The sequence below is a fragment of the Schistocerca americana genome, chromosome 2, assembly GCF_021461395.2.
Source record: "Schistocerca americana isolate TAMUIC-IGC-003095 chromosome 2, iqSchAmer2.1, whole genome shotgun sequence".
In the NCBI taxonomy this organism is placed as follows: Eukaryota; Metazoa; Arthropoda; class Insecta; order Orthoptera; family Acrididae; genus Schistocerca; species Schistocerca americana.
The window spans coordinates 791,233,555-791,255,310 of NC_060120.1; the positions used below are offsets into that span (position 1 = coordinate 791,233,555).

A 21,756-nucleotide genomic window follows, 5' to 3' on the forward strand; every position below is an offset into this window, starting at 1 on the left:
ACAGTACATCGATGTTGTCGCCAGTGGTCGGCGGAAGGTGCACGTGCCCGTCGACCTGGGACCGGACCGCAGCGACGCACGGATGCACGCCAAGACCGTAGGATCCTACGCAGTGCCGTAGGGGACCGCACCGCCACTTCCCAGCAAATTAGCGACACTGTTGCTCCTGGGGTATCGGCGAGGACCATTCGCAACCGTCTCCATGAAGCTGGGCTACGGTCCCGCACACCGTTAGACCGTCTTCCGCTCACGCCCCAGCATCGTGCAGCCCGCCTCCAGTGGTGTCGCGACAGGCGTGAATGGAGGGACGAATGGAGACGTGTCGTCTTCAGCGATGAGAGTCGCTTCTGCCTTGGTGCCAATGATGGTCGTATGCGTGTTTGGCGCCGTGCAGGTGAGCGCCACAATCAGGACTGCATACGACCGAGGCACACAGGGCCAACACCCGGCATCATGGTGTGGGGAGCGATCTCCTACACTGGCCGTACACCACTGGTGATCGTCGAGAGGACACTGAATAGTGCACGGTACATCCAAACCATAATCGAACCCATCGTTCTACCATTCCTAGACCGGCAAGGGAACTTGCTGTTCCAACAGGACAATGCACGTCCGCATGTATCCCGTGCCACCCAACGTGCTCTAGAAGGTGTAAGTCAACTACCCTGGCCAGCAAGACCTCCGGATCTGTCCCCCATTGACCATGTTTGGGACTGGATGAAGCGTCGTCTCACGCGGTCTGCACGTCCAGCACGAACGCTGGTCCAACTGAGGCGCCAGGTGGAAATGGCATGGCAAGCCGTTCCACAGGACTACATCCAGCATCTCTACGATCGTCTCCATGGGAGAATAGCAGCCTGCATTGCTGCGAAAGGTGGATATACACTTACTAGTGCCGACATTGTGCATGCTCTGTTGCCTGTGTCTATGTGCCTGTGGTTCTGTCAGTGTGATCATGTGATGTATCTGACCCCAGGAATGTGTCAATAAAGTTTCCCCTTCCTGGGACAATGAATTCACGGTGTTCTTATTTCAATTTCCAGGAGTGTATTACTAAATGGAGAGACGTTTTGGCGTTTAAGGTCCAGACGATGTAAAGGTAATTACAGAGAGAGCAAAAACTAAGAATGGAGAAGGATGGAGTATAGTAACGGTCGTGCCCTTTTCTATGGAACAACCGCGTTATTCGTCTGAAGTTTTTATCGAAAAATTATCATCAGTGGCATGACAGCCCTTCGTAAGCCTTCCCCTTCGTAGCAAATTATTCCGTTATTTCCTGCTTAGTGTAGAACTACTCCGATTCTGGCTTGCCATTTTCCGATGTCCTCTCTGACACCTACCTCCCACCCTAGCTTCAATCTTCCAACCCTCTTGGCCCCTTCAGGCAATGCATTTACATCTTCTTAAGCATTCTGTCATTAGCTCTAAACACCATAACCTGCCCATTCCACCCTTTTGATCAAATTCAACTGACAGTGTCCGGTTCATTATATAGATTTGTAATACATTGTTGAATCTCCTACTCCAGATATAATTTTGTTTCACTGACTCAAAATTTTGTTTCAAGATCTTCCTTTCAAATATTCCAAATTGATTTTCACCGAAATTAGTTAGTGTCCAGTTTTCAGCACCATACGGTAGCACTCATCTCACTAAAGCTTTAAACATCATAACTTAAGTTTTCCTACACAGAATCTTAGATGTTTTTTGAGACAATGGCAGCAGTTGTTGGCCAACAATAATCGTTTTTGAATTTGGGCGTTGAATTGTCCTTACAGTTTATTCCAGATCCAAGGTGAATTAAACTACACCAAATGTATATGAATTTCTGTGGATGGGAGTTTTCATTACGATAATCTTTCTTAGTTACATACATATATTACAGTTTTCCCCTTTATTTATGTGCAGATACATCTTTCAAGCAGCTCTTTCAAGACTTGTAATGGCTTCTTTCATTGATCCTGGCGTTGTTGCAATTTCATGAATACCATCTGAATACTGCAGCATCTGAACTGCTTTGTACATGACAGTCCCTCATTAAGTCATGTCTACATCTCTTTCCTTAGGTTATATTAAACAGAGGACAAGATCAAGAATTTCCCTGCCTTGTTCCTTTCTTTGTGGTCACAATAGTTGATAAAATAGCCTGTATCTCAATTTGAATCTGGGTATTTTCCATAGTAGCTTCACTAAGGCGATCAGTTTATTAAGAATCTCAATTTTTATTTTGGTTCCGTCAATACTGTTATAGTCTGAGAGAAGTCTATAAGGACGTGATGTGCATCAGTTCCGAATTCCTTACATTTCTGTAGTATTTGACATATCGTGAAGATCTAAACAACAGTAGATCTTACTTGAAGAAATTCTAAATGATAGTCACATAAGGTGCAAAACCTACCAAAGACGATTTATGAAAAAATGAAGAACCTAAATCTCGGTAGCCACAAGACGGGATTTCAAGCAGGTTTCTCCCGAACGCTTACAAGGTGTCTTGACACATGCGCTACCTCGCGCGTAGCGCCAACTAGGATAAAAACGAGAAGTTCAGTCTGTTTCACTAGTAATAAATGGTCAAAACGCTGTAGGTACAATAATTTCAGATGAGTATCACACTTCTATGAAGTACTTAAAGTGTTTTCCAGTGAAAGTTAGTTTCCTTACAGCTGTATTTTTTATTTTATTTTCATAATCATCTCATTTACTTATAAGACGGACATCAACAAAAGTAAAACAATGTTAACGGAGTGCAGTCGAATTAAATCAGGTGGTACTGAAGGAACTTGATTAGAAAATGGGACGCTGAAAGTAGTAGGTGAGTTTTGCTATTTGGGAAGAAACATAAGCGATGATGGTCGAAGGAGAGAGGATATAAAATGCTGCACGACAAGAATTTCTGAAAAAGAGGAATTATTCTGTAAAATAAATTCATATGTTAGGAAGTCTTTGCTGAAGTTATTTGTCTGGAGTGTTGCGTTGCGAGGAAGCGGAACGTGAACGATAAGCACTTCAGAGAGGAAGAGAATAAAATTTTGAAGTTTGGTACTACAGAAGAATGTTCAAGTTTAAATGGGTAGCTAGAGTAGCTATAGCGGTACTGCTTCGAACTAAAGGAAGAAAGAAATTTATGGCACAACACGACTAAAAGAAAGGATCAGCTGAGTAGACACATTATGAGACATGAAGAAGGCTCAAATGATGTATATCGTAGTAGTTGCTCAGAGTCCTCCTTCGCAGCTGAGCGGTAAGCGTGGCTGACTGCCATTCGGAAGACACGGATTCAATTCCCGGTACTGCCAGTGATTTTTCGTGATGCCGATTGAGGAGCTTCGTGACCGAGTGCTAGCGGCTCCAAGGTCTGCAAAGCCCACAAAGGCTCACTCCCACGCACATCCATTTTTATTTTTTAGGCATCAATCTCATGACGGGTTTGATGCGGCCCGCCAAGAAGTCCTCTCCTGTGTCAACCTGTTCATATCAGAATAGCACTTATACGCTACGTCCTGATTTGCTGGATGTTTTCCAATCTCTGTCTTCCTCTATAGTTTTTACGCATCTACAGCTTCCTCGAGTACCATGGAAATTACTCCCTTATGTCTTAACAGATGTCCTACAATCTTTCCCTTCTCCTTGTCAGTGTTTTCCTCATATTTTTATCCTCGCAGATTCTGCGGAGAACGTCCTCATTCCCTACCTTATTACCTTATCTGTCCACCTAACTTTCAATATTCTTTTATAGCGCCACATCTCAGACGCTTCGATTTTCTTCTGTTCCAGTTTTCCCACAGTCGATGCTTCATTACCATAGAATGTTGTGGTCCAAACGTACATTATCAGTAATTTATTCCCAAACTAAGACCTTGGTTTGATAGAAGTGGACTTCTCTTGGCCAGAATGCAGTTTTTGCTTGCGGTAGTCTGCTTTTTATGTCCTCCTTGGTCAGTCTATCATGGGTTATCTTGCTTCCGATGTAGCAGAATTTCTTAACTTCGTTTACTTTGTGATCCCCAATTCCGATGTTAACTTTCTTGTTGTTCTCATTTCTGCTACTTCTCATTACTTCCGATTTTCTTCGTTTTACGCTCTCAGTCCGTATTCTGTGCTCATTCCATACAAGAGATACTGTAATTCTTCTTCACTCTCACTGAACATAGCTACGTCATCTGCGAATCTTATCATAAATATCCTTTCACCTTGAATCTCAATCTCACTCTTGAACGTTTCTCTTATTTCCGTAATTGATTCACCGATTTGAAGATTGATAAGTATGGGGGAAAGACTACATCTCAGTCTTACACCCTTTTTAATCCAAGCAATTCGTCCTATGTCTTCCAGTCTTATTGTTCCTCTTGGTACTTGTACTACAAATTGCATATTACCCGTCTTTCTCCACAGCTTACGCCTATTATTCTCGGAATTTCGAATAATTTGCACAATTTTACATTGTCAAGCGCTTTTTCAAGGTCTACAAATCCTATAGTCCTGTCTTGATTTTTTCTTGTCTCGCTTCAATTACCAACCACTACGTCAGAACTGCCTCTGTGGTGCCTTTACCTTTCCTTGATCGTCATCTAACAGATCCTCAATCTTTTTTCCATTCCTCTGTATATTATTCTTGTCAACAACTTGGATGCATGAGCTGTTAAGCTGACTGTGCGATAATTATTGTCAGCTCTTGCAGTCTTCGGAGTTGTGTGGGTGATATTTTTCAGAAAGTCAGAGGGCATGTCGCCAGACTCATGCATTCAACACACCAACGTGAATAATCGTTTTATTGCAACTTCATCCAATGATTTTAGAAATTCAGACGGAATGTTATCCATCCCTTCTGTCTTATCTGATCATAAATCGTTTAACACTCTTTTAAATTATAATACTCGATACCTTATCTGCCAATTTCTGTTTCTTCTTCTATCACGCTATCAGACAACTCCTTCTACTTATAAAGGCCACAATATAATCTTTTCACCTATCCACTCTCTCCTGTGCAATTAAGAGTGGAATTCCTTTTGCACTCTTAATGTTACCACACTTGCTTTTAATTTCATCATGAGCTGTTTTGACTTTTCTGTATTCCGAGTAAGTCCTCCCGAGAATCATTTCTTTTTCGATTTCTTCACATTTTTTCCTGGAGACATATTGTCTCAGACTCCCCGCACTTCTTGTTCATCTTGTTCCTAAGTGACTTGTTCTGTATTCCTGAATTTCCCTGAACATTTTTTTTTACTTCCTTCTTTCGACCATTTCCTGTGTTACACGTGGTTTCTCCGCAGGTACCTTCCTTGTACCTATGTTTTTCCTTCTAACTTCCGTGATTGCCTTTTTTTAGATATGTCTATTCTTCAACTGAACTGCCTAATGAAGTATTCACCATCGCAGTATCTACAGCCGCAGAAAATATCAAGCGTATCTCTTCAATCCTTAGTACTTCCGTATCCCACTTCTTCATTCATTAATTCGTCCTGACGAACCTCTTAAAGTTCAGCCTCTTCTTCATCATTACCCCTCCTTACCGCATCCAAATAACGTCTTCGGCTGAGGATGAGATTGCAGTCGGTCGGTCACAATTCACCCGTCTAAGGCGAGAATGATGAGTTTTAGTTATCCAGAGATGAAGAGGCTTGCACAGGATAGAGTGGCGTGGAGAGCTGCCTGAAAGCAGTGTTTGGGCTGACGGGCAGAACAACAGCAATAACAATGTACAATTCATTTCAAGACTACATTGTCTCATCTTCAGATACCTGTTAGATGAGACAATGTTGTCTTGAAAGTGATTGTCACACATGGGAAATAACATCAAAATTAAATAAAATACAGCTATAACGAAACTGACTTTGACTGGAATTAACAGCTAATAGCTGAAAGTCCTATAGACATTTTTTACGAAAATTTAGACTGTACGCCTGATCGCGTAGTGAGTGGAGCATTGCCGGATCTGTTGCTGGCGCTACCTTGGCGTCCGACTCGTCGCTGGACGGCGTACTCCTCCAGAAAGTGGGAGTCGAGCTCCTGGAGGAGCTCCCAGAGGGCCAGCCCCACTTGGCGCATGGCGGCCACAGCGGGCACAACCAGCGACCAGCGCGTAGCCCGGAACTCCAGTTGCAGTCGGTCATGGGAGCGGCCGCCGCCCGTTCGCCACTGCAGGCACACAAACAACACCACCGTAATAAGCCTTTTCCAACTGAAGTTCTGGTTGTTGAGTGACTCGTTACGTTAGTCTGCAAACAAAACACAACAAAGCTATCATTCACAACTACATCTATCACCAATCACAACTATCGGTTGGTGTAATTAAAGTGCAGCTACTCACGGAGGACCTGTGTGGGCTGCGAAACTTGTAAGATATGCTAATGCGTTAATGCGGAACCGATTTACACTGGAAAAAAATTAGTTCCAATGTTGGCCACCAGACAAATCTGGCGCTGTATAGCATCTCTCGACGTCTCTGGCGCTCATAAGTAACAAGCTATGTAAGCGGCGGTTAATGATAAAATCAACATTATGCCTTTCTCACTTGTATGACCTTTGCTGCCCGTATCACATTCCTAATGCAGTATATATGAAAACATTTCTGTACATCTTTTTTGCAGTCACAGTGCCAGGTTTGCACCTGGTGGCCAAAATTGGAACTAGCTTTTTCCAGTGTAGTTCGGTTCCGAATTAACGCGTTAGAATATCTTACAAGTTTCGCTGCCATACCATAACTACAGCCCACGGTGGACGTCGGTGAGTAGCTGCACATTAATTATAACAACCCGGCACTTCAACGTGTAAAGTAGCAGCTGTAAAATAACTCTACCGTATTAAAGGAAATCGTTTTCTTGGATCTTCTTCTTCTTCAATGCTTTATTCTGTTTCTCTACAGGGTCGGCATTATTATGTTGGTGGCTTGATGCCGTTTCTGACGCCACCTCCTGTCCCTCGGGAACGGAATTCACGCACCGCATCTCTCTGCGTCTACAGTAAATCACATGTTCAAGCATTATAACGTTTTCTAAATGTTTGCATAACGTGTATCTGGGGTAGGACGTGGGTAGCAGCTCTTGAATGTGAAAAACTGCCTAAAAACACAGCTACGGTGCTTAGCCCACTAGCCCTCGTTAATGCGCGAGGTGGCTTCGATCCGTGGTTGGTTCGTCTCCAGGTATCCGGGATGCGCGGCTTTAACGCGCTCGGCTATCTGGAGGGGCGCGGGACAGGATAAGTCATTTTCCTGAATAATGTGACGATCTACCCCGATTAGGCAATGCCTTTTTTTAATGCTTAATCGTCGAAAAATAATGGCAATAAATAAGAAAAAACGTATCATAGCACTATTCTTGGGGTTTATGCTCATAGGATTCTATAATTTTCATTTTCTGCGTTTTTCAAGGAAAGTTCTCTTACGCACGACCATTACAACCACGTTTGTGAGCACATACGAGTATGTAGCTCAATCTCACATCTTGAAAAGCTGATTTTTGGGGGCTGAAGCATGATAAACTTCGAAATTGCTCACATCTTGTATAAGGAATTGAAAAAAATATCTTGAATTTTTTGTTGTATAAAGAAATTTTATTTATGGACCACCAATACTATCCAAATATTTTTTGATGGAGGTGCCTTATTCTTGTAGTTTTCAGTATGCTGAATCCTAATACGATAAGGAAAACGTTTCAATCACTATTCTTATACAATTATCACCCAATATTTTAAAATATTACATTGTTACTAATTTCAGAGATAAACGTTGTTTTCAATATTCCTAGATTTGTGGTGAGTTTGTGATCAAGAATGACCCGAGGGAAAGAAAGAAAGTGCACATGGAAATAAAGTTAGTAATCAGGATAAGTCGTTGGCGGCGTATAAGGTTTGTGCTGAAGGTCTCAGAAAATTGTTGAAACACGAAAAGAAGTTCTTTAGATTTGCTAGTCCAATGATATTGAGAATGTTTCAGACATCTCTGCAAGAACGTCTTTCACCCATCACGAGCGAAATTGAAAGGTGGTGTGTTTTCTGGACCTGACGTTCGAAAAAAGATGTCAGATTCCAACTTGGAATCAAAAATGTCTGCGGGAGTGGGGGCTTTGGTATTGTTCAAGGAAGTTATTAAGTTGAAAAAAGAGCTATGTTATATTTCTGTTCTCGCCAAGAAATGCAAAACGTTTGTATGACGAGTTTCAAGAATGAGTTCTGAACTGCCATCTCCATTCACTTCTTGATAATTTGTGTGATATCATTGAGAAACAAGTTAAGTGCTTCTATCAGGACATCAGAATGATGGAAATACGCTGTCATGGGCGCGGGGATACTATTATGATGCGCTACTACCTCTGGTACCGAGACGTACAATAGGCAATGTGTGTTTTAGTGTGTGACGGTACCGAGCAATATCACACATCACGTGGAAGCAATCGCGATTTCTAGCAGCTGAGGAGGCGTTGTCGCCCGGAACGCTGTGGGCAGCGCCCAGGCTCACATAAGCTAAAAAAAAAAAAAGTTCTACGGAAGAATTACCCCTAGGGGAGGGAAATCGGTAGATGTGATGTACATGTGCGGACAAACAAATGATTACAGTTTCAGAAAAATTAGATGATTCATTCAAGACAAAGAACCTCACAAATTGAGCAATCACTATCACCGGCCCTTATGCAAGCGGTTATTCGGCTTGGCATTGATAGACAAAGTTGTGGGATGTCCCCCTGAGCGACGTAGTGCCAGATTCTGCGCAACTGACACGTTAGATCGTCAAAATGCCGAGATGGATGGAGAATGGTGCCCATAATGTTCCCAAAATTCCCATTTGGGCAGAGATCCGGCACCTTGCTGGGCAAGGTTGGGCTTTGCAAGCATGAAGACAAGCAGTCGAAATTGTCACCGTGTGCAGGCGGGCGTTATCTTGCTGAAATATAATCCCAAAATGGCTTGACATAAAGTGCAACAAAGTAGGGCGTACAATATCGTCGACGTACCGCTTTTCTGTAAGGGTGAAAACCAAAGGGGTGGTGTTATGAAATGAAACGGCACCGCAGACTATCATTCTTGGTACGGCAGGAGACAGGTTGGAATGCAACCACTGCCTGGGGCCTCCCGAGAAATGTCTTTGCTGGTCATCGGGGCTTCGTTCGAAGTGGGACTCATCACTGAAGACGGTTCGACTCCAGACGATGAAATTCCAGCCCGACAAACAGGAGTGATGGTCCGGGGGTGCCATTTTTTTTCGTAGCAACTACCCTTTGGTTACCCTCGGCAGCCTTGCAGCACAACGATACGTTGACGATATTCTACGCCACGATTTGTTGCCCTTTATGGCAAGCCATCCCGGCTTACATTTCAACAAGATAATGACCGCCCGCATACGGTGAGAGTTTCTACGGCTTGTCTTCATGCTTGCGAAACCCAACCCTGGCCAGCAAAGTCGCCGGATCACCCCCTAGTTGAGAACGTTTGCCGGCCGGAGTGGCCGAGCGGTTCTAGGCGCTACGGTCTGGAACCGCGTGACCGCTACGGTCGCAGGTTCGAATGCTGCCTCGGGCATGGATGTGTGTCTTGTCCGTAGGTTAGTTAGGTTTAAGTAGTTCTAAGTCCTAGGGGGCTGATGACCTCCGAAGGGAAGTCCCATAGTGCTCAGAGCCATTTGAACCATTTGAGAACGTTTGGAGCATTATAGTCAGGACCCTCCAATTTCCTTCGGATTTTAAGGACCTAATGCGCCAATTGGATAGAATTTGTCACTATACTCCTCAGGAGGACAGTCAGCAATTCTGTCAATCAATGCCAAGCTGAATAATTACTTGCATTAGGAGCAGAGGTCGAAAAACGCGTTAGTGACTTCCTTAATTTGTGAGGCCCTCACTCGTTAACAAACTATCCAATTTTTCAGAAACTGTAATCATTTGTTTGTCTGTAGATGTAAATCAAATCTACAGATTTCCGTCGCGTTCGGATGAAAAATGTGTGTGAAATCTTATGAGACTTAACTGCTAAGGTCATCAGTCCCTAAGCTTACACACTACTTAACCTAAATTATGCTAAAGAGAAACACACACACCCATGCCCGAGGGAGGACTCGTCGTTCGGATAATTGCTTCGTGGTGCGCCCTGTTTTTCCTTCTTAAAGCGTACGTAGTGCAGGCACTGATTTTAATAATTTTTTATTTCAGTTTTGTGTAGATACTACTCAAATTGATCGTGAATACGAGTGGTACATATTCCAAAAGAACTGTTATCGCAAGAAATGTAAATTACCATTGCTAAAAAAGATTTGAATATTTCTTTGCAAATAGCTAAACAATCTATGAGTCATTTTTAGCGATCCACGTTTGAGTCAAAGTATCTACGATTGTGCGATATCTTCTGCGAACGGACACAGCGACGGAAGACACAAGGTGAATGGGAAGAACATTAGCGGCTTGTGTATGAAGTGTACATGTCCACCTGCAATGCCCTTGTGAAATATCTAGCTGTTACAATCTCCCCAAATAATTATGTTTTTGGCAGTAATGACGAGTGGGAATGTAGCACAATGCTGGTGGAAGGCAAATGGAAATCCTTGGAAGGAAGACGGCATTATTCTTTCGAAACGCGTTAGGCTAAATTTAGAAAATCTGTATTCGAAGGACACTGCGATTGTTATACTGCAACCGCCTCGGTTAGGGAACATAAGAACAAGGTACGAGAGACATAGGCAGATATGCAGTAATTTTTCCCTCGCTCAGTGCGAAAATAAAATAGGACTGAAAATGAATGAAACTGGTGTAAAGTACCTCCACCACGGACTATACCAAGGCTTGTTTGGTTAATAAGTAGCTTTAGATGTTTTCTATGTTTTCACTTCTGTTAAACATTGAAAAATTAGATCACTTTTCATCTCAGTCACTTATGTTTTGTTCATTTTCGGGTTTATATTGAACTCCTATTGTGACAAAACTCCATGTGGACGCCAGACAAGGACTGAGTACCTACAAAACTAGAGGTATTACCTAACAAAAGGTTCAAAAGGCTCTAAGCACTATGGGACTTAACATATGTGGTCATCAGTCCCCTAGAACTTAGAACTACTTGAACCTAACTAACCTAATGACATCATACACATCCATACCCGAGGCAGGATTCGAACCTGCGACCGTAGCAGTCGCGCGGTTCCGGACTGCACGCCTAGAACCGCTAGACCACCGCGGCCGGCCTGACGAAAGGTAATCAAGAATCATTTTACGATATTTATATAGAAACACACAAATGACATTAGACCTTTTGTGTACTAGAAATAGTTTGTTATTACACCATCTGCCATTTGAGTAACAGAAAAGAATGTAGACATATATTGTCCAGGACGAAGATGGGTTCATTATAACAGTCGTACAAACCGAAGACGGCAGCTCTGCGAATTAGGAGCGTACTGCGGGTAGCCTGGTCATCAGGCGCTTTCCCGCAACAGGCCATAAAGTTTTGCCAACTCCTCTTCTGAGTAAACCTCTCACTGAGTAATCTTCAAGTTGGATATTCAGTGTCTACCGGAGCAGCTCTCTCAGATTTCACTTTATCGTCGGAGAGAGGCTCATTTCTCAAAGTGAATATGCTGTTGCTATTTATTTTCCAACTCTCTTGTACGATGTTTGAATGAATGATTTCCTCTTTCCGAATATGGCCCGTATGTATCAAAAAGAAATATAATTTGAGACTAGATCAAATGTCACATTTCAATTAATATGATTTGACAGTTGTCACAACTGCGGTGAAGGAGGAAGGAAGATTTGGTTTAGCGTCCTGTGGACAACGAGGTTCCTAGGGAAGGAGTTCAGGCTCAGACAGAAAGAAGATCATCATCATCATCATCATCATCATCACCATCATCATCTCAGACTTATCCCATGTCATGTGGGGTCGGCGTTGCTTTGCTGGATCCTTCTCTTCTATAAATGCCTATCCAGTGCTTCTTCTCTGGGCCATCCTTTCTCCCGTAGGTCCCCTGCTACCTTGTCTTTCCAACTCAGATTCGGTCTTCCTCTTCTAATCTTCAATTCTTCTCCCCACGTAGTACTCCCCTCTTCTCTGCACATGTACATACCATCTTAGGCTACTTTCTTGGATCTTCTTCCCTATGGGCCCCACTTTCACTCTTCCCCTGATGTACTCACTCCTTAGTCTACCCTTTCGTATCACCCCACTCATCTACCTTAATATTCTCATTTCTGCCACTCCCATCTTTTTCTCTTAGGCTTTTGTAATTGGCCACGTTTCTGCGCTATACAGCATCGCAGGCCTCGCCACAGACTTGTAAAACTTTCCTTTCATTCTGCAGCTAACCTTCTTATCACACAGTACTCCGCTCAGTTTCCTCCAGTTCATCCATCCACTATTTACCCTGTGCTGTATTTCGGCCTCCAGTCCTCGATCACTTTGCTTGTAAGAGTCTAGGTATTTAAATTTCTTGACCAGCGTCGGTTGCTCTCCTTACAGGTTGATATATAGATCTTTGGCATCCTTTGTACACATACACTCTGTTTTCACCCTGCTAATTCTCATTCCCCATTCCTCTAGAGCTTTTCTCCACGGTTCAAGCTTGTCTTGAAGTGCCTCCTTGGTGGGTTCACAGATTACAACATCACTGGCAAACATCATGCTCCACGGTCCCTCTTTCTTCACATCTTTGACTAGTACATAAATGACAAGGTCAAAGAGATATGGGCTGAGAGCAGATCCCTGATGTAGCCCTACTCTCACTGGAAATGTCTTTGTTGCAGCTGCACTGCTCCTGACTTGTGTCATTGCACCTTCATACATGTCTTCTACCACACTGATATATTTTTCTGGCAGGCATTTACTTCTCAGACGTCTCCACATCTCTTGCCTCGGCACTCTTTCATAAGCCTTCTCAAGATCGATAAAGGCCATACGCAGTTCGGCTTGCACTTCTCTGTGCCGCTTCATCACTTGCCTCAGTGCAAATATTGCGTCGGTTGTTCCTCTTCCCGGCATAAATCCAAACTGTTCTTCACATACTTCAGTTTGTAGACGCAACTTCTTCTCAGTTATCCTCTCCCGGATCTTCATTGCGTGGAGGAGGAGATTAGTGTTTAACGTCCCGTCGACAACGAGGTCATTAGAGACGGAGCGCAAGCTCGGATGAGGGAAGGATGGGGAAGGAAATCGGCCGTGCCCTTTCAAAGGAACCATCCCGGCATTTGCCTGAAGCGATTTAGGGAAATCACGGAAAACCTAAATCAGGATGGCCGGAGACGGGATTGAACCGTCGTCCTCCCGAATGCGAGTCCAGTGTGCTAACCACTGCGCCACCTCGCTCGGTTCCATTGCATGGGACATCAGTTTTATCCCTCTATAATTGGCACAGTTTTGGATATCCCCTTTCCCCTTATATAAGGAAACCAGTATACTGCTTACCCACGCATGCAGCATTCTTTCTCCTTTCCAGATCTTCTGCATTAGATGCCAGAGAATATCAGTTCTCTGTTCTCTCAGACTTTTCCATGCTTCTATTGGGATTTGGTCTGCCCCTAGGCCCTTCCCATTTTTCATTTTCTTCATTACGTTTTCGACTTCTTCCCTACTTATAGTTTGGGTCATTCCTCCATTTATATCTCCATCCTCATACTTCTCTCGTACATTTTCCTCATTCAATAGCCTTTCGAAGTACTCCCACCACCTATTCAGCATTTTCTCAATGTCGTGTAATACTCCACCTGGTTCATCCTTTATCTGCCTCATTGTTGTTATGTCCTTAGTCGCCTCATCTCTTGTTTTAGCAATCCGTAAGAGTTGCCTGCCGTCCTGCCTTCTTTCCACCTCCTCATACGCCTCTTCCATTGCCTCAGCCTTTATTTTTGCCACTGCTCTTTTTGCCATCTTTTTTTGCAATCTTGTAGGTTTCCCTATCCTCCTGTCTTCCTGTTAAGTCCCATTTTTTGCATCTTTCTTCATTTTTAACGCTTTCTGAACCTCCTCATTCCACCACTATGCCTCCTTATCTTCTGGTGGTCCCTTTCATATTGTTACACCCAGCACGTCTTTTCCAGCTTTTGTAATTACATTGTTACTATCACTCCACCACTCCTGTACATCCTCTAGTAATTTCACTTCTCTTAATACTGTTTCCTTGATTTTTTCTCGCAACACCTCTTTTTCAGTTTCCACCATGTTATTCTTTGTTCTCCTCACTTGACACATTTACGTCTTTTCTTCACTACCATTTCATAATCGGCCACTACGAGTTTGTGTTGCACAGCCACACCTTCTCTGTATATAACCTGGTATCCTTTATTTCCTTTATGTGTTTCCTTCTTGGCAACAAGTAGTCTAACTCACTTTTATGGTCTCCGCTCCTGTACGTTATAAGTTGTTCTCTTCTACGATTGAAGTAGGTATTGGCGATCATTAGGTCAAAAGATACAGCGTATTCTGCAATCTTGTGCCCCGCTGCATTTTCTGCTCCGTAAGTCCACCCATCATGAACTCTGCCTTCCCCACTCCTCCTCTCACCAACTTGTCCATTTGAATCTCCCCCAATTATCACCCGTTCATTGTCTGGTATTTACATTGTTACTCCATCTAGGATTTTCCAAAATTCGTCCTTCACACAAAACGAAGATGGGGAAGATAATTCGCCGTGTCCTCATCTTTAGGAACTATCCTGGCGTTTGCCATAAGCGATCTATGGGAACAAGGAAAACCTAAACTCAGAAAGTCGAACGGTAATTTAAAGGCCACTGTAAGCGTGAGCTATACTTAACGACTGAGGTACAGGGTGACCCAAAAGTCAAATGTAGTACTTCACGAAATAATCTAGATAGAAAGGTAAAATATTACACACATTCCTGAAATGACATGAGGTTTATTGAAACCAGAAACATGTACAAAAATGAGCCACCAGATGGCGCTGGACCGACGAAGCCCAATTCACACTCCGAGGGTCTGTCAGAACCCACAACTGCAGGATTTGGGCTACCGAAAATCCTAGAACTGACGTGGAAACCCCATTGCATGGCGAAAAAGTCACCGTGTGGTGTTGATCCATCACATCAATCATGATCAGATTCTTTCTATTCGAGGAATTGCGGGATGATGCTTTTTAAACTATCAGTATGACGCCTGTGAGATGCACCGATATGTTATAGAATCGCATCGTCCTTGGTTTGGATGATAAATATCTGCCGAAAAGCACGGCTTTTATGCAAATTGGCTCTCCACTCTATATTGATACACGTATGAGATCTCTTGCGCACATCTTTTGGTAAGGATTGCATGCTGAGCCGCTACTTCTCTCATGCTTCGCCTCCCACACACTATGAACCACACACTATGAACCACATGCCCATAGCATTTTTCTGTACGCGTGTTCTTGTTGACAGTCGCAAATAATGCGATAGATATAATCTTCTGAAGAAGGGCACTAAGAGCCCGTACCCGGAAAAGACATTTAATTTCTTTTCTCAATGGTAGCTTATTATTTTGTTATAAAAGTCTAGTTGTTAATGTAGGGTGATTTACCACGAAGATGCAGTTTTGATATTTTTCCGTCCACCATTATTCTGTCCAGTTCATGTGTGATGGTACGGTTAGGCACTTTGGGAAGCCGTTATATGGTGTGTCATACCATCACAGACATAAGCTCACCGAACGAAAAATTCGTGTTCCCCTTTAAAGAGCAAAAATGGTCGCCTTAGAACGTTGCAAACCTGGTAGAATTCATACCAGGCGGTGGTGTGACCTACCCCACCCCACCCGACCGTCATCGCCATCCCCTGACCCCGGCCGCTAGCTGACAGTGAAGCCGTATGTATGTGCCAGTCGATTGTATGGGCTCAACGCTGAAGAAAGGATCGACGTAGCAGAATGCTGTCAAGGAGATATCGCGCTAGGACGTGTCCATCACCACACCGTGAAATAATAACAATAATTTCGTGTCGTTTCATGGCCTGGCGCCGTCTTTGAACTGGGCGCCACCTTGGCGACTTGCGTGTCCCTAATTTACCCCAACGATTCTATTGGGGAAAGGGCACCTAAAATTTAGCGTGAAATCTAAGCCTTAATTTTGTGTTCCCTTAAGAACCTCGTTCACGTGAGATTTAGAGTCAGTCTTATAATATTTCACGAAGAATGTGAATAATCTCCCTCCGGGAGAACGAGTATTTTTTTTGGTGCAACTTTCAGCTAACAAGATAAGTGTGCGTCGCAGTGAAGCTTCGAGACGTGTGCCTGCGATGATGAAGACGCCGGTGTTTAGCTACCACGCGAGCTCATTTCAGTTTATTAGGTTCCGAAGAATGCAGAGTGTATATAAATGTGCCTTGAACGTACGAGGGCTATTCGGAAAGTAAGGTCCGATCAGTCGCAAAATAGAAACCAAAGTGAGAATCAAAAATGTTTCATTTGCAACAGTTAGCTACGCCTTCCAGCTATATCTCTACATAGTCGCCGCACCGATTTAGACATCTGTCGTAGCATTGTACGACTTTGTAAGACTCTCGTCACAGAAGGAAGCCATCTGTGCTTTCTGCTAATTCTCTACGCTGGTAATGCAGCTCGTTGTCTGTGCCAGAACGTTGTCTTCATAGTTAGCGGTTCATGTAAGCAGAGATGAGACTCAGGGAGAGTCAATTACGGGCTCTATTGTGGGTGATCTAACACTTCCCATCGAAAATGCTGCAGGAGCATCTTCAGTGTCCCTTCGGCATGCGGCCGAGAATTGTCATGCAGAAAGAAACGTATGACAGTTATGTTTTGTGGGCTGCATGAATTCAGGCGAAATCTCACACCAGGCCCTCACACTCGGCGGGAGACACTATGTTCTAAGCATCTTTACGTGCTCACAGTGCGCTCAGAATTGAAAAGAGCTACGTGACGCGATAGACGGGTATACTAGAGATACTGCACAACACATCTGTGCAAAGCTTCATCGGATTTTCACTGTGGTTTCCATTTCGCATCCTATCGGACCTTACTTTCCGAATAGCCCTCGTATTACACTCATACGGTGTAATTCTCAAATAAACTGATAGTGAGTAGTGAGATGAGATTTCCTGAAAGTGTTATAGTTTGAAATTATAGTGGTTTAACTTGTGCTAAATCCCGTTTCACTAATCGTGTTGCTGTGTGAGAAAGTCCTGATCACTACCGCATGTAAAGTAAAAATTAGTCAGATTTCGTTGTTGTTCATTTACGGATCAAATTTCATTAAAATTTGAATGTTTAAAGGCATTGTAACTGTGGTCGTAGTATCTTATGAACTTGCAGGGTAATGTTTGAATATAGTTAACGGCTTTGAACACTAACTAGGGAGCTTACTTCAAAATTATCGTTGGCAAAATGTTGCCCTTTCTTCTACATCTTCATGATGTGGACGTCCCGGTCGTTCAAGATGAAGATAATCTGGCGAACACTGAGGTCCCCCCCTCCCTCGACTGGCTCCCTAAATGAGTCGATCTTAATCTCATAATAATGTCATTTGGAACAACGGAGGTAAAGTAGCGTTCATCTTCCTCGCAATCTGGTAGTTCTACGGGATCTGAAGGAACTTGTGGTCACAGTTCCTCATCAAATTTAGCCCGTTATCTAGGCTACAGCCGGAGTTACACGCTATTAGCGCGATGTGTACTCGGTGCGGACTGATTTTTGCCCGGTGTCGAGGACTCGTCACCGCGTCCGGACGCAGCTGTGCGTGAGGCGCGCACGCGGACGCTGCCAGATCGACCAGCCGGCGAGTGAACGCGGCTCCCAGCCCCCCACCTCCAAACCCCCACCCCTGTGGACCAGGCCCACTGAAAGGGCCAAATATAGCGACGCCATATTGCAATTCTAGTCAGTAAAGGGCCGTCACAGACAATGCACTGGCCGGCGCGTCGCTCACCTGTCCCGGCTGAAATGGAACGTTTCCTGCAATGGCAGCACTCGACGAATGTTAAACGGCATTTCGGATGAGCTGTAATCGCCCTAAACATCCGTCCACATCTGTATCTATACCTGTTCGCAGCAAGCCATCTTACGAATGGTAGAGGATACTACTATCAATTTCTCCATTCCCTGTTACATTCACCAATGGTGAGTGAGAAACTGCTCCACTAAGACTCAGCACGAGTTATATTTTCTCCGATTTTTCGTCGCTGTTACTCTGTAAGGGCGGACACGATCTCAGCAATTCTGTAAAGCTCGAGGAACGGACCATTATCCCCCATAATCGAATTCCGCAACTTCGTCTTTCGGTAGAAGCGCCCATGCCATCCACCAAACAGATCCGTTCAACGACATCATTTTAGGATCAGTTAGCCTGTGGGCTGGTGGCGGAGACGAATATATTAGTGCTGAACCTAGTGCGAGAAACTAAGGTATGAAAAGTGGTCTTACGTTGGATAATCACGCCGAAGACGTTAAGTGGTTGCATTTGTGGGTCTTTATTATACACTTTCCTTTTTCAAAATGCTTTTTCCTCTTCGTCCTCTCAGGTGGGATGATTAAGACAATAATCTCTTCTTTTGTAAATTTTGCAATAAAAATGTAACAGCACTCTTAACCTTAACATTGCTACAGTCCTCCAACATGGTATAACTGTTCGTTGAGGGTAGTAAGCAAGAAAGGGTCGCAGGTATGCTGATAGTAGCAGAGTTCGGGTACTGGCGCTAAGGGCAGTTTTGGACAAATTACGGAGTTCGAATGTTGAGCGGTTAGAAGTTCATGTGAGCCTCTTCGTGAGAGACGTATGACCGGAACTGATAATCTGACCGACTATTCTTTCATAAGCTCTGTCAGAAATTTATCAATAAACGTCTCCATGATGTCCAACATCTCTCTTGCAGCGATTGCCACTTCAGAGCAAACAAAACGCTGCTGTCGCACTTACTAAACGAATCCTTGCCGAAATGTGCCGCTCTTTCTTGCATCTCTTCCATGTCGTTTATTAATCCAACGTGGTAAGGATCCCAGACTGAAGAGAAATATTCAACAAAGGTCAAACTACTGTTCTGCAAGGCACTTCATTCGTGGATGAATTCCACTCAAAATTCTTCCAGTGACTGTATACATTCTACCTTGGACTGCTCCTGAAGTTAGTGATAAATATTTTTCGGTTGTCAATGTTTACATCCATTTATCATCAAGAGTGCAATCGAACAGTAACAGATCTATTTGCCTATTTATAAAGAGTACGTTATAGTTATTAACAATACATCAGTTGCAACAGGGTACACAGGCGGGATAAAGGTTTTATAGTTGCAGTATCTGCCGCACAGGCATTCGTTGCTTAACGACAATATCGTTTTTTTTTTCATATCTTCATTACTACACAATTTCGGCTGCATAGCTGAAGCAATTGGTGCATTCCAAAGGGACACATTTAAGTTGCAGTCAAAACTCGCGTTGTCATACCTCTTTTAAGTGGTATCTTATGTCACAGCTACTCATGAAATACCACACTGAGGTGACAGAAATCATGGGACACTTCCTAATATCCTGTCGTAACGCCTTTTGCCCAACATAATGCAGCAACTCGACATGGGATGGACTCAAGAAATCGTTGGAGGCCCCCTACAGAAAATATAGAGCCATGCTGCCTCTATAGCAGTTCACGATTGCGAAAGTGTTGCCGGCGCAGAATTTTGTGCACGAGCTGACCTCTCGATTATGTACCACAAATGTTCGATGGGATCCATGTCGGGCGATTTGGGTGACCAAATCATCACTCGAACTAAGTAGAATGTTTTCCACACGAATAGCTAACAATTGTGGTCTGGTGACTTGGCGCATTGTCATCCTCAAAAATTCCATCGTTGTTTGGGAACCTGAAGTCTATGGACGGCTGCAAGTGGTCTCCAAGTAGCCGAACATAACTGTTTACAGTCAATAATCCATTCAGTTGGACCAGAGAACCCAGTCCATTCCGTGTAAACACAATCCACACCATTATGGAGCCACCTCCGGCGTGCACAATGCATTGTTGACAAGTTCGGTTTTTCGTGAAATGTGCCATGTTCGACCCCTACCATCAGCTCTTACCAACTGAAATCCGGAAATCGCTAATCATTTGACCAGGCCACGGTTTTTCAGTCGTCTAGGGTCAAAGCCATATGTTCACGAGCCCAGGAAAGGCGCTGTAGGCGTCGCCGTGCAGTTAGCAAAGGTACTCGTGTCGGTCTCCCATAGCACATTAAAGCGTAATTTCAATTCACTGTCCTAAAGAATACGTCGTACATCCGACACTGATTTTTGAAGTTACTTCACACAGTGTTGCTTGTCTGTTAGCAGTGACAACTCTGCGCGTTCGCTGCTGCTCTCGGTCGTTAAGTGAAGGCCGTCGGCCACTGAATTGTCCGTGGTATTGTCGGCACACTCCTGACACTGTGGATCTCGGAATATCGAATTCCCTAACGACATCCGAAATGGAACGTCTCATGCGCCTAGCATGTGAAAACATTCTTCCAATATCTTCGAGAGGCATAGCGGTGCTATTCCTAGCATCATGGTGCGTATGACTTCTGTTCACGGCTGGTGTGATCGAGGGAACTCTGACGGCACAAGGGTGCCTCACGAACAACATGCGTCATCATGTGTTCCCTTGGTGTCATTTTTCGAGAGGACATTGGTCGTCCACATATAGCTAATGTCTCTATAAACTGTTTGCGCGATACTGTCTGCGTGATACGTATCTAGTACTACCACGGACAGTAACATTCCCAGACTTGTCCCCGGCAGAACACGTGTGGGACCAGTTCGGACGTCAACTCCGTCCCAGTGGCGGTATCCAGAATATCAAGGACCAGTTGCAACATTAGAGGGCCAACTTGCCTCTGGAAAGAAGACAACGGCTTTAAGAAAGCCTTTTCGACAGAGTGAGTGCACGCATCCAGGCCAGAGGGACTGCAACGTCATCCTGATAAGTGGGATCGTACTGCCAAGCTCTTCGTAAATTTGACTCGATTTTGTAACTGCTAAAAGTACGTCGGATACCGTCTAAATCAGTGAAATTTCATTCTGTTTCCTCGTCCACACATGCGTGCTCCACTTTTTTTGCCTAGCAGTGTAATTTACGTACTATCAACTAGAGGTAACTGAGAAAATATTGAATCTCTCGATACCACTAATCAGCTTTGACCCATGACGTCATCAAAACGACGGACATAAACCACTATGCCTAAAATAAGCACTGAAACAAAAATTAAGTTATTCTCAATGCCTAGCGTTTGTTGGCCACACAATTTACAATGAAACTATCACCCATGAGCCTATCGAATGTCTCGATTTAGGCTACAGATCACTACAGTTTAGGTTTCAGAATTCACATTCATTAGCTTCAGTAAGGGATACTGAATTTAATTGATGAAAAGCAAAAATACAAAAATGCAGTAAGTGGAGCAGGCAAAAAGGAATACAAACGTCTCAAAAATGAGATCGACAGGAAGTGCAAAATGGCTAAGCAGGGATGGCTAGAGGACAAATGTAAGGATGTAGAGGCTTTTCTCACGAGGGGTAAGATAGATACTGCCTACAAGAAAATTAAAGAGACCTTTGGAGAAAAGAGAACCACTTGTATGAATATCAAGAGCTCAGATGGAAACCCAGTTCTAAGCAAAGAAGGGAAAGCAGGAAGGTGGGAGGACTATATAGAGGGTCTATACAAGGGCGATGTACTTGAGGACAGTATTATGGAAATGGAAAAGGATGTAGGTGAAGATAAAATGGGAGATACGATACTGCGTGAAGAGTTTGACAGAGCACTGAAAGACCTGAGTCGAAACAAGTCCCCGGGAGTAGACAACATTCCATTAGAACTACTGA

At 43.8% G+C, this 21,756-nt stretch overlaps 1 protein-coding gene across 1 annotated transcript in view; it reads right to left on the reverse strand.

Annotated features, from left to right (window-relative positions):
- The window catches only part of LOC124595259 (1-phosphatidylinositol 4,5-bisphosphate phosphodiesterase epsilon-1-like), a 453,437-nt gene that overhangs the window by 266,032 nt on the left and 165,649 nt on the right, over positions 1–21,756 (reverse strand). The window contains exon 4 of the mRNA XM_047133927.1: positions 5,949–6,135. Coding sequence (XP_046989883.1) covers positions 5,949–6,135 — 187 coding nt within the window. The remainder of the gene's footprint in view (positions 1–5,948; positions 6,136–21,756) is intronic.